This window comes from Heterodontus francisci, chromosome 7 (genome assembly GCF_036365525.1).
Source record: "Heterodontus francisci isolate sHetFra1 chromosome 7, sHetFra1.hap1, whole genome shotgun sequence".
NCBI lineage: Eukaryota > Metazoa > Chordata > Chondrichthyes > Heterodontiformes > Heterodontidae > Heterodontus > Heterodontus francisci.
This window is the reverse complement of record NC_090377.1, coordinates 79,899,490-79,913,019: the sequence shown is the minus strand read 5'-3', so window position 1 is coordinate 79,913,019 and position 13,530 is coordinate 79,899,490. Positions and strand designations below refer to the sequence as shown.

Sequence of the window (13,530 nt, the reverse complement as noted above, 5' to 3'; positions counted from 1 at the left end):
ATGGAGGAACCCTGCCGGGAACCACTTTACCACCCGCGAACCCCCTCCCGCTGGACTGCAAGACCGACCCTCCCAACCCCCCCTTACCAGGGCCTTTCAGGCTGGTCCCGGCAACCCCACCTCACTTACCTGAGGTCCAGGGTTCCAGTGCTGGGCCTGTGTCCAAGGCCTCTGAGGTACTGGGAGTGGCCACCACTCCCAATGGCGCTGCCAATACAGCTGAGTTGTCAGCCCTCTGATTGGCCAGCAGCTCTTCGAGGCAGGATCCCCATCTTTAAAGGGACTGGGATCCTGTCTCATGAAACTTGTATTTAAAAAGGCCAGTGGATCATTCCGTAAAGGCTGAGGCGGTCTTTCCCCCGCCTTCTCAGCCCGGTGCTGGGAGCCTGGCCTCCAACACAAAATCCCAGCCTTTGCTTAAGATACAAAATCTGGCTTGAGACCTAACTAGAGTTAATTTTTATTTTTGTCTACAGATGTTCCGAGTGAACCAAGGAATGCACATGTCACAAAGGTGAACAAAGACTGCATATTTATAGCATGGGACAGACCAGAAAGTGATGGTGGTAGTCCCATCACTGGATATGTTATTGAGCGTAAAGAGAGAAATAGTCTTCTTTGGGTAAAGGCAAATGACACTTCTATCCGTACCACTGAGTACCCATGTTCAGGACTGATTGAAGGACTAGAATATACTTTCAGAGTCAGTGCACTGAACAGAGCGGGATCTAGCAAGCCTAGTAAACCAACTGAGTTGGTAACAGCTAGAACACCTGTTGGTAAGTATAGAAAAAAAAATTAAAATAATTACAGAATTAACTTTATAAACTATCTTAAAGTTTTTGTAGGTAAACTAAGAAATGTGTTACCCATATTTTACAACAGATCCGCCAGGCAAACCTGAAGCCATTGATGTCACGAATAGTACTGTTTCTCTTGTCTGGGCAAGACCTAAACATGATGGTGGGAGTAAGCTAATTGGCTATTATGTTGAAGCCTGTAAATTACCTGGTGATAAGTGGATTCGATGCAACACCAACTGTCTAAATGTACCTCATGAAGAATTCACTGTTACCAATCTTGAAGAACGTGCCCAGTATCAATTCAGGATCATTGCAAAGACAGCAGTTAATATGAGCAAGCCATCTGAACCTTCAGACCCAGTGACCATCCTGGCAGAACATGGTACAAATTAATGACACTTTATTGTATCATTTCCTACGGGATTCTCATTTTCTGACATTGCAATGTCATAAAGAATGATGATAACTTTCGTACATTATCTTTTAGAAGAAAAATTATTCATGTTAAAATGTTTTGTTCAATTTACAGTTGCACCAAAAATTGATTTGGGTGTGTCAATGAAGTCTATGATCATTGTAAAGGCTGGATCGAATGTTTGTCTAGACGCTAATGTCTTTGGAAAACCCTTTCCAAAGATCACATGGAAGAAAGATGGCAAGATAGTAATGCCTGCCGAAGGCATTAAAATAACAAGAAAAAGAAATCTGTGCACACTCGAGTTATATAGCGTACAAAGGAAAGAAACTGGAGAGTACACAATAGTTGCAGAGAACCCAAGTGGATCCAAATCAGCTAATGTAAAACTGAAAGTACTAGGTAAAAATATTTTAAAATGCTTCATAAAATATGTCTGAATCTACTATTAAATATTCAATAGCTTCATTAAGTGTGTACATGAATGTGCAACTATATACTTAATAGCTTCATAAAACATAAATGTACTTTTGAGAGCCTAATGAAAAAGCGGAAAACAAGATTTTGAAGCAAATGACTGGTTTCATTTTTTAACTAATTAATTTAAAAATATAATGTTTCTAAAATATTAATGCATCCTTATGTTCTGTTTTTTGTCAGATAAACCTGGTCCACCAGCTTCTATCAAAGTTAGCAATATTTATTCAGATCGTGTTACTGTGAATTGGGAACCTCCTCTTGAGGATGGAGGTGCTGAGATTACTAACTATATTGTCAATAAGCGTGAGACAAGCCGTCCTAATTGGGCTCAAGTTACTGCCAATTTACAGATTACAAAGTGTGGTATAGAAAAGCTGATAGAAGGGCATGAATACCAGTTTCGTGTCAGTGCTGAAAACAAGTATGGTGTTGGTGACCCAATCATTACCAACCCAGTTGTTGCTAAGAATCCTTATAGTAAGTAAAACACTTTTTTAGTTCTGTAGCTATTTTTGACTTTAATTGATAAACAGACAAAAGATTTTTAACATATACTTTGTATTATTTATAGACGTACCTGGGCCGTGTGATCCTCCAATAATTAGCAACATCACAAAAGATCACATGACTGTTAGCTGGAAAGCCCCATCAGATGATGGTGGCTCTCTGGTGACTGGATATTTAGTGGAGAAACGTGAGGCAAAGGCTGTTGGTTGGTCAAAAGTCAACAGGAAACCAGTATTGGAAAGAACGGTTAAAGCTACAGGACTTCAGGAAGGCACTGAATATGAGTATCGAGTTATTGCCTTAAATAAAGCTGGGCCAGGCAAACCGAGTGAATCTTCAAAAGCAGCATTTGCCCTTGATCCTCAATGTAAGCAGACATCTGAATATATATAGCACTATATTTCAGTCTCTTGTTTTTTAAACTTTTTTTCATACAAATTATTTTTTTCCATTCAGATCCTCCAGGACCTCCTGCCTTCCCAAAGGTTGTTGATACAACTCGCAGTACTATCAGCTTGTCTTGGAGTAAGCCAGCATATGATGGTGGCAGTCCAATCTTGGGATATCTCGTTGAGGTTAAGCGTGCAGATGCTGAAAACTGGATAAAATGCAATATACCAAAGAATCTTCGTGATACACACTATACTGTTACAGGACTATCTGAAGGCACTGAGTATCAGTTCCGTGTAAGCGCAGTGAACAAAATAGGCTACAGTGATCCAAGTGAAGTGCCGGAAAAACATACTGCCAAGGATATTTTGAGTAGGTTTTCATTAATCATGTGAAGCAAATTAAGTATTGCCACTAAAACATTCTAATAATGCTCAGCAAGACAGACAACATCTGTGGACCGATAAACAGTACTTTTCTGATAAAAGGACATCAATCTGAAACATTACCTTTTTTTATTCATTCATGGGATGTGGGCATCGCTGGCTAGGACAGCATTTATTGCCCATCCCTAATTACTGAGCTGCCTTCTTGAACCGCTGCAGTCCATGTGGGGTAGGTACACCCACAATGCTGTTAGGAAGGGAGTTCCAGAATTTTGACTCAGCGGCAGTGAAGGAACAGCGATATAGTTCCAAGTCAGGATGGTGTGCGGCTTGAAGGGGAACTTGCAGGTGGTGGTTTTCCCACGCATTTTCTGCCTTTGTCCTTCTAGGTAGTAGAGGTCACAGGCTTGAAAGGTGCTGTCTAAAGAGCCTTGGTGCATTTTGTCGATGGTGCACACTGCTGTACACACATAACTCTGTTTCTCTATCCATAGATGCAGCCTGACCTTCTGAGTATTTCCAGTATTTTCTGTTTGTATTTCAGATTTCCAGCATCCACAGTATTTTGCTTTCCTGAAGTTGCCTTCTCCACTATTTAAATGGAAGCAATATCCCATTCTAAATAAATAGGTTAATGCCTATGCTAAAATAGTGGAGAGGGGAATTTCAGACAAACATTTTAAATGTTCGAGTCTGGTTGCCAACAGCATAATTTCAGAGTCTGTGTTTTCCCTCTTTTAATCTGTCCCTGGCTTACTGTTACGATCCCTTTTTACTCTATGTTTCTTTGGTAATATCCATCTTTCTCTCTCTTGCTATGTTACAGAGCTGCTGAACTGTGAAGAGCCATGAGAAGGGGAGCTTGGGAAACTGACAACCACTCTTGAGCAGAGAGCATGGGGAGAGAATGGGAAAATATAATTAGCTAGAAGTAGAATCAGACATGCATGTCCTTGGTGTTCTGTAAATGTGTATACATTCTTCAAACTGACCCTTAGGAACAAGGCCTGGGTTGGGTAGTGTCATGGTGTACAGTGGTGCCATTTTTCTAATGGAGAAAATGTACACAGAATTAGATTGTTGCTTTTTTAATGGGAATTGGGAGTTGTTGAAATAATTGTAAAGTGAGATAGGAATTTTATGGGTATGTTTATGACTATTTTTGTGCAATATTGTTTTTTTTGTTTTAATTATGTATAAAAATAGCTTTGCAGGTATATAGTCGGGTGGATGAAGCAATTTTTGTATGGAATAAAATTGGCATTTTTGTGGCTGAACTAAATGACACCATAGAGGTGGCCCAGGGTATTACTGGTTCCTGTGACATGGTTCTGGGATCTGATTGAACAGACAGATTAAAATGAAAATGTTCTCTAAGATGTAGGTGGTTGAAGAGATCATGGCCTCAAGTTCTGTGGTCTGTTTGGTAGAAGCAGCTCTATGACACACAAACATATCTTGATACAGACTGAATTTTTTAATAATGAAAATTTAATAGCATATTTTTTCTGAACAGTTGCACCTGAAGCAGATCTTGATGCTGAATTGAGGAAGGTACTTGTTCTGCGTGCTGGTGTCACAATGAGAATCTATGTGCCAGTGAGAGGCCGACCACCACCAAAGATTAGTTGGGCTAAAATGGATGCCAACATCCATGACAGACAAGGACTTGAAATCAGAACTTCAGAATATGACACAATGTTGTACTGTGAAAATATGAATCGATATGACGCTGGAAAGTACATTTTAACTTTACAAAATAGCAGTGGAACAAAGGCCTACACACTTACTGTAAAGGTTCTTGGTAAGTTGTTAATAATTATTTCATTGTCATAGAAAGTAAAATTTTATGAATGTAAAGCTAGTTGATTACAATTGTTTTATTCAGTGAGACAACTACTTATCTTTTACTTTTTAATTAGATACTCCTGGTCCTCCAGTTAATCTTATTGTTAAAGAAACATCAAAGGATTTTGCTGTTATATCATGGGATCCTCCTCTCGTGGATGGTGGCAGTCCAGTTAAAAATTACATTGTAGAGAAACGAGATGCTGAAAGAAAGGCATGGTCAACTGTAGCAACTGAATGTGCCAAGACAAGTTTCAGAATTATTAATTTGGAAGAAAGTAAATATTACTACTTCAGAGTTCTAGCTGAAAATGAGTATGGCATTGGTGAACCTTGTGAGACAAAAGATGCTGTGAAAGCTTCAGGTAAGGAATTTTAAAAAATACTGATTACAGTGTAGCATAATTTTTTTTATAATGTAAAACAGAACAAAAATTTGCATATAGTATTTTTACACTAAAATAATCCATTGTATTAATATAGAAGAACCTGGGCCTGTAATAGACTTGAAGGCTGCAGCCGTGTCCAAGAAATCTTGCACTTTGACATGGAAAAAACCAATGAGTGATGGTGGAACCCGAATTACTGCTTATGTTGTTGAAATGATGCTTCAAGAGGACAGATGGAGCGAATTGATGAGATCTAAGAAGCTGCAATTTATGACAAATGAACTGCAAGAAGGAAAAGAATACACTTTCCGAGTAAGAGCACAGAATGATGCTGGATACAGTGTACCACGTGAAATTACACTTGTAGCAAAGGATCAAGTTGGTGAGCAATATTTCACATTACTATAAGTAACAAGCTCCTGTTGACATCTACAGTTTGTCTTGCAATAGGTACAATTTCAATTCCAAGTGTGAATTGTTAAAAGTAGAATAACTAATATTTGGTATTGATAACTAACCTAACTAGACCTAGATAGAAAATAACTTGCATTTATCTAACACATTACCATGTCCTTAGAATCTTCTAAAGTGCTTTACAGCGAAGTAATTACTTTTTAAGTGTAGTTACTGCATTATGTGGGCAAATGTGGCAGCCACTGCAAATGAAATGAATAACCAGTGCACTTTTTTGTTGCAAAAGGGATGTTGTCCAGGATTTCTTTTTCAGGTAGCACCATTGAAACTTTTACATGCACCTGAACCACAAAAGTAAATTGATTGAATTTAACTCAATTTAACTGCTCAGCATTTCCTCAATACTGCGTTTGATTGCAGCCTAGGTAACATGTTCAAGCTCAGTTGGAGCTTGAACCCATGAAGATCTGACTACAAGATGAGTGTGCTACGAAAGCACACTAACGCTTAATTCTATAACAACTACAACCTGTAAAATGGCATTTAACCCTGTAACAATCCTGTAAAGTCTATACATGTAACAATTTAATCTGGAAGTAGGTGAGCTTTGAAAAATATGTGGTAATCTGATTGGCAATTAACAGTTTAAACTAAAACTGCAACAGTCAGATAGGATATTTTGAATTTAAAAGGAAATCTCACCGCCAACAAACTAAACTATTAGGTCATGTCTGACTAATCTAGTTGAATTCTTTGAGGAAATCACAAAACAAGGTGGACAAAGGAGTGTCTATAAACATTGTCAATATGAATTTCCAGAAGGCATTTAATAAGGTTGTTACAACCAGGTGAGGAAGGGGTCTCAGACTCCTCTTTCGCCCCTTCTCCGGTTTGATGGCAACAGGGCTTATCCTTATAACACAGTGATTTAATTTACCACCTCAGTGAGTACTTGTTCCTGTTCCTCTAATATAATTGCAAATGAAGCAATCAGATAGGTTTTCTTGAGTTTAAACAAGAAAGATGTAAGTTTATTAACCTTATCACTCTAAACTGATCTAAAATTATTAAAATACAATATGCATCCATGCCCCCATTCACACAAGAGTCACACACACATACAAATAGATTACAGAGGCAGAAACAGAGTTGGGAGGTTGGAGGAAAGTCCATAATAAAGGGAATTTAAACACTGAGTTTCAGTATCTTTAGTTGAAATTGTAGTTCTGAAGTCCTCGTTAAGCCACGTGCACAATTCGGGTTTGCTTCTCTGGTTCCGGAAGGCAGAAGAGGGGCTTTATCTGTGTCCCCTTTGTTGTTGACTGTAAGGATCTGTAGACTTGAGGCGTAGTAGCTGAATCCAAGGCTTCTCTGGGACTTCACTGGAGAGAGGGAGAGAGAGAGATGTTCTCTTGCTAGATCTCAGTTACTGTCTGACTTCTGAGTCACCACTCACAAATTTCCAGAGTGGCCCAAGCAGTTATGTGATGTGACCACTTCTTTGTGTCTGGATCTTCTGGAATGGTCCTTGAAATTCAAGGCCCTCCCTCTAGCTGCTCAGACATACTTGGTGGAGGGGGGGGGGGTGGCTCTTTCAAAGTCAATGGGTGTCGATGGCTTTTGACGACCTCCATTGATAAGGTTATTCCAGATAAGTAGATCAGAGAGCACCCCATTGTTCTAGCTAGGCTGAGTAATCACATTTGTCTCCAGCCTGATTATTTGTTTTTTTCATTTGCAAATTGTGCGTGGCCATCTTGGCTGCTAGTTGTTGTGTTTTAAAAGTTATCTGTAACAATGTCCAGCAAAAGTCTCAGGTAAAGTTCCATACAATGAAATTAATATTTCCATTTGGCAAGTGGGGTTTCCGTCACACCTCCATACCACACCAAATGAAATGCGACAATGGGAATTATAGAATCATAGAAAGTTTAAGGCACAGAAAGAGGCCACTTGGCCCATCATGTCTGTGCTGGCTGAAAACCAATCCACCTATTCTAATCCCACCTTCCAGCATTTGGTCCATAGCCCTACAGCTTACAGCACTTGAGGTGCATATCCAGATTCCTTTTGAATGAGTTGAGGGTCTCTGCCTCAACCACCCTTTCAGGCAGTGAGTTCCAGACCATCACCACCCTCTGGGTAAAAAAGGTTTTCCTCATCTCCCCTCTAATTTTTCTACCAATCACTTTAAATCTATGCCCTCCAGTCACTGACCTCTCTGCAAAGGTAAATAGGCCCTTCACCTTCACTCTATCCAGGCCCCTCAAAATGTTGTACATTACAATCAGATCTCCTCTCAGCCTTCTCTGTTCCAAGGAGAACTACCCCAGGCTATCCTGCTCAGGACTGCTTGCTGAGCTCTTAAAGTTCTCCCAATTCAGTCTCCCCTGAGGGAGCTGGTTTGACTATCGAACGAGTTACCACACAGTGAGAGAAAATGTCGGCGACCTTCTCCTGCAATTGTTCGGTCTCCCTGACCTCTTTCAGTCTTTCTAAAATTACTGGGGAAGCTACCACCTTCACCCACACCAAATTGGTATCCAGGAACAGGTCAACCTTGTCCACAGGTAAGCTAGGGACAATCCCCACTGTTACTGGTCCTGAAACTAGGTCACACTCCAGGTGCACCCTGTATAAAGGTATGGGCAAAGGGGGTGATACCATTCACTAACACCTTGGCATTTACTACACTCTCTGGGGGAAAGGTCAGGCCTTTTCCCATCAGAAGAGCCCCTGTATCCCTGAGTATGATTATGAGCTTGCTTGTCCCACTCGAGGGGTATGGGATGACACTCACTTGGGATGCAAAATCCTGATAGCCTGCAGGGATTTTAGTAACTTTTCCCACACTCACAGCAGTAGGTCTACTGGACCTTACTGCTGCAGTTAAAGCCACAGCCTGCTCTGCTGTGCGTTCCATCAGGGTCTCTTCTCCTGCATTAGTCAGGTGTGCCCTGATTAACCCTACAGACTTTCCCCATAGTTTCCAGCAGTCAGCTCTGAGCTGACCTGCCTTGTTACAGTGGAAACACACAAGTCTCCGGGTCTCACTCCTGCTTTCAGCATTGTCTTTTTTGGCTTGAGGAGGGCCCCATGTGTGTCCCGCTTTCCTTTCTGTCCCAGGACTGTTTGGGCTCCTATCACCCTCCCACCTCTTTTCCTTTTCGGGGTTGTGGGGGTGACTAGGAAAGGTTTTTCCCTGGGATACGGACTTTTATATGAGAGCGAACACATCAGCCAGAACTGCAGCTTGCCTTGACCTTTGCACTTTCTGTTCCTCCACATGGGTCTTTATAGAAAGAGGGAGAGAGTTTTTAAATTCCTCGAATATCACCTCTCTGAGATTTTCATATGTGGGCAGCACTTTAAGGGCCCTTAACTACTGGTCAAAAGCCAGCTGCTTACTTCTTTCAAGCTCAAGGTAAGTTGGATCAGCCTGTTTCCGAAGGGTTCAGAATTTCTGCTGGTACGCTTCTGTTACTAGCTCATATGCCCCGAGAATAGCATTTTTGGTCAATTTATGAATTAATTAACTTTCATCAGGCAACAGTGAGTAAACCTCATGGGCTTTTCCTGTTAGCTTGCTTTGTAGCAATAGTGTCCAGCTCTCGGCCGGCCATTTTAACTGCTTTGCAAGTTTTTCAAACGTGACAAAAAATGTTTCCACATCTCCCTTATTGAACTTTGGGATCAATTAGGAGAACTTTAAGAGCTCAGCACATGGTCCCGAGTTAAGTGCAGTCTCCATACTGGCCATGCTTTCACTGGGGTTACCCTGTCATCCCCTAGCTAATTCAAGTTGCCTCAACTCCCTTTCCTCCTGCTCCTTCTGGAAAGTTCTCTCTCTTACCCTCTCCTGTCTCTCTTTATCTTTCCCTTCTCTCTTTCTCTTTCCCTGTCTTCCAATTCCAGTTTCCTCTGTTCTAATTGTATTTTTGCTAAGAGTATCCTGTCTGAGTCAAACTCCAACCCTGTTTCTGAACCTTCAGGCTCGAGGGAAAAATGGTTGGACACAGTCTTAGGAGTTCGGATTTCTTAGCTTTCGCACGGAAAGTAATCCTAAATTACTAAAATATGATATGCATCCACAACCACATTCACACAAGAGCCACACACACACACAAATAGATTAAAGAGGGAGAAACAGAGTTGGGAGGTTGGAGTAAAGTCAGTAATGAATGGAATTTAAATACTGAGTCTCAGTGTCTTTAGTTAAAATTGTAGTTCTGAAGTCTTCACTGGGCCACGTGCACTATTAGGGCTTGCTTCTCTGGTTCTGGAAGGCAGCAGAGGGGCTTTGGCTGTGTCCCCTTTGTTGCTGACCATAAGGATCTGTAGACTAGAGGCATAGTAGCTGCAGCCGAGGCTTCTCTGGGACTTTACTGGAGAGAGGGAGAGAGAGAGAGAGATGTTTTCTGGCTGGATCTCAGTTACTATCTGACTTCAGAGTCACCACTCACAAATCTCCAGAGTGGCCCAAGCAGTCATATGATGTGACAACTTCTTTGTGTTTGAATCAGCCTCTTCCGGAATGATCCTTGAAATTCAAGACCCTCCTCCTAGCTGCTCAGACATACTTGGTAGGTGGTGCGGGGCGGGGGGTTGGCTCTTTCAAATTCAATGGGTGTCGATGGCTTTTGATGAGCCCCATTGATAAGGTTATCCCAGATAAGTGAATCAGAGAGCACCCCATTGTTCTGGCTAGGCTTAGTAATCACATCTCCAGCCTGATTCTTTGTTGCTTTCAGATGAAGATTGTGCGTGGCTATCTTGGCTGCTAGTTGTTCTGTTTTAAAAATTATTTGTAACAATGTCCAGCAAATGTCTCAGGCAAAATTCCATACGATGAAATTAATATTTCCATTTGGCATTTGGGGTTTCCGTCACAAGGTTCTACACAAAAGATTATTCGCAAAATGAGAGCTTGGGCCCAATTTTAACTCTATGCAAGTGGATGGGTTTTGTATGAGTTAAAATCTCGACCCTTGTGTTTTAGAAGTCTGAAGGGCAATTGATTTGAGGTGTTGAAAATGATAAATGGATTCAGTAAATTGAGTGAAGCTATTTTCTCTGGTGGAGGAATCCAGAACAAGTGGGCACAATCTTAAAATTAGAGCTAGGCCATTTCTGAGTGAAAGCAGAAGCTCTTTTTCAATCAAAGGGTAGGAAAAATATAGAATTCATTTCCCCAAAAGGCTATGGATGTTGTGTCAATTGACATTTTCAAAGCAGAGCAACAGATTATTATCAGGTAAGGATGTTAAGGGCTTTGGCTCGAAGGTGGGTAGATAGAGTTAAGGTACAGACCGGCCAAGATCTAATTGAATGGTGCAACACAGTTGAGAGGCTGAATGGCCTACTCCTGTTCCTATTCTAGGGTATACATAATATTTCCACTTTCATTTATAAGGCTCCAAGTCTTAAATAAATTACATATGTCATACATTGATAAAGTTGGCACAAGCCAAATGTACAATTTGTGCAGTGGTTCTAATAATTACTTGAGTTGGACAGTGATCATTAGAATAATCTCTTTGAAATTGTTTAGCCAAGACATGTCACCTATGGTAAATTATTTTAACTCAATCCTTAAGTTATACTGTACACCTTCTTAAGGCTTTACCTATCATAAAACGTTGTAAGTTATTATTAAAACTTAAGAATGTTTTCAAAATATAATTGCCAAACTGAAATTTGAACTTATTAAACTAAATCACTCTGTTTTGCTTAATAGTGCCACCAAATATTGACTTACAAGACCTCCCTGACCTAACATACATTGCCAAGGAGGGAAGTAGTATCCGTATAAAGATTCCAATCAGTGGCAAGCCTGCACCAAAAGTTACATGGAAGAAAGGTGAAGAACAGCTGCAGGAAAGTGGAAGAATATCTGTGGAATCCACAGCAATTAATACAACACTTGCAGTGCGAGATTGTCAAAAGAGTGATGCTGGAAAATACACAATCAACTTGAAGAATGCTGCTGGCACTAAAGAAGCTGCAATATTCATGAAAGTAGTTGGAAAGCCTGGAATACCAACTGCACCAATGCGTTTTGATGAAATAACAGCCGATGCAATTACTTTAATCTGGGCCCCCCCTAAAGATGATGGTGGTGCAGAAATTACTAACTATATTTTGGAAAAGCGAGATAACGTCACCAATAAATGGGTGACATGTGCCTCTGCTGTACAAAAAACAACATTCAGAATTACAAGGCTTCATGAAGGAAATGAGTATGTGTTTAGAGTCAGTGCTGAGAATAAATACGGAGTGGGAGAAGGACTGAAATCTGACCCTGTCATAGCCAGGCATCCATTTGGTAAGCCTCTTTGCATTTTGCAACCAAACTTTAATTACTTTAATTAAATGCATTAAGTTTTAAACTGATTAGTATTTCTCTTTCTTCCTCCACCAAGATGTGCCTGATGCTCCTTTGCCACCAGAAATAGTTGCAGTCAGACATGACTCTGTCTCCCTGACTTGGAAGGATCCAAAGAAGACTGGTGGCTCCCCAATCACAGGTACAAAGTATAAATTTCTCCCTTTGATCAGTAATTAAACATATATAACTTTGCAACATTTATTTTAAACTATTTATCTTTTTCACCAGGTTATCATGTTGAGTATAAAGAAAGAAACAGCCTCCTTTGGAAGAGAGCAAATAAGACCACACTAAAAATGAAGGATTTTAGAGTGCCAGGCTTGACTGAAGGTCTTGAATATGAATTTAGAGTTATGGCCATTAACTTGGCTGGTATAGGCAAACCTAGTGGACCATCACATCCTGTTACTACACTTGATCCAATTGGTAGGTGAAATCCGTTGCACAGTTTCTCGTTTAATATTATTACATTTCTTAAATGACAAAATCATGGTCTGACTAATAAACATTTATATTTTCAGATCCTCCTGGAAAACCTGAAGTCATTAATGTGACCCGGTCATCTGTGACCCTAATGTGGACTGAGCCAAAGTATGATGGTGGTCACAAACTAATTGGCTACATTGTTGAGAAACGTGACCTGCCTTCAAAGGCCTGGATGAAAGCAAATCATATTAACATTCAAGAATGTGCTTTTACTGTTACTGATCTTACTGAGGGCTGTAAGTATGAATTCCGTATAAGGGCAAAGAATGCAGCAGGAGCAATTAGCCCACCATCTGAAACTACGGGAACCATTATCTGCCAGGATGAATATGGTATGTAATTTTCTTTTCTGCCACTTAATAAAAATAAGAATGAAAAAATCATCTAGTATTACTAATACACATCTCTCTTTTACACCCTCAGTGGCGCCAACAATTGTAATTGATCCTACTGTTAAAGAAGGCTTAACAGTTAAAGCTGGCGATACTATTATAATTACCGCTACTAGTATTCTTGGCAAACCTCCACCGACATCAGTATGGTCTAAGGGTGGAAAAGACTTCAAGGTCTCTGACATTGTCCAAATTGAAAAAACTCCAACGTCCTCAACACTGTCTGTTAAATACGCTACTAGGAAAGATTCTGGTGAATATACTATCACTGCCAGCAATCCTTTTGGCACCAAAGAAGAAAATGTGCGTGTGAAAGTGTTGGATGTTCCGGGTCCTCCAGGACCTATTGAAATAAGCAATGTTTCATCTGAGAAGGTTACACTAAATTGGTTACCTCCAGCTGAAGATGGAGGTTCTCCAGTCAAATCTTACACAATTGAAAAGAGAGAAACCAGTCGCCTTCTCTGGACTTTAGTTGCCGAAAATGTTCCAAGCTGCAGATATGTTGCAAGCAAACTTATACAGGGAAATGAATATATCTTCCGCATCTCTGCTGTAAATCAATATGGGATTGGTGAGCCAGCACAGGCAGAACCAGTTAAGATGGTGGACAGTTTTGGTAATCACATTCA

The 13,530-nt window shown here is 40.4% G+C and overlaps 1 protein-coding gene across 1 annotated transcript in view; it reads left to right on the top strand.

Annotated features, from left to right (window-relative positions):
* The window catches only part of LOC137372387 (titin-like), a 425,393-nt gene that overhangs the window by 362,247 nt on the left and 49,616 nt on the right, over positions 1-13,530 (top strand). The window contains exons 235-248 of the mRNA XM_068036276.1: positions 477-779; positions 886-1,185; positions 1,333-1,620; positions 1,879-2,175; positions 2,270-2,572; positions 2,662-2,967; positions 4,498-4,785; positions 4,904-5,194; positions 5,313-5,600; positions 11,370-11,957; positions 12,055-12,159; positions 12,249-12,446; positions 12,542-12,838; positions 12,930-13,517. Coding sequence (XP_067892377.1) covers positions 477-779; positions 886-1,185; positions 1,333-1,620; positions 1,879-2,175; positions 2,270-2,572; positions 2,662-2,967; positions 4,498-4,785; positions 4,904-5,194; positions 5,313-5,600; positions 11,370-11,957; positions 12,055-12,159; positions 12,249-12,446; positions 12,542-12,838; positions 12,930-13,517 — 4,440 coding nt within the window. The remainder of the gene's footprint in view (positions 1-476; positions 780-885; positions 1,186-1,332; positions 1,621-1,878; positions 2,176-2,269; positions 2,573-2,661; positions 2,968-4,497; positions 4,786-4,903; positions 5,195-5,312; positions 5,601-11,369; positions 11,958-12,054; positions 12,160-12,248; positions 12,447-12,541; positions 12,839-12,929; positions 13,518-13,530) is intronic.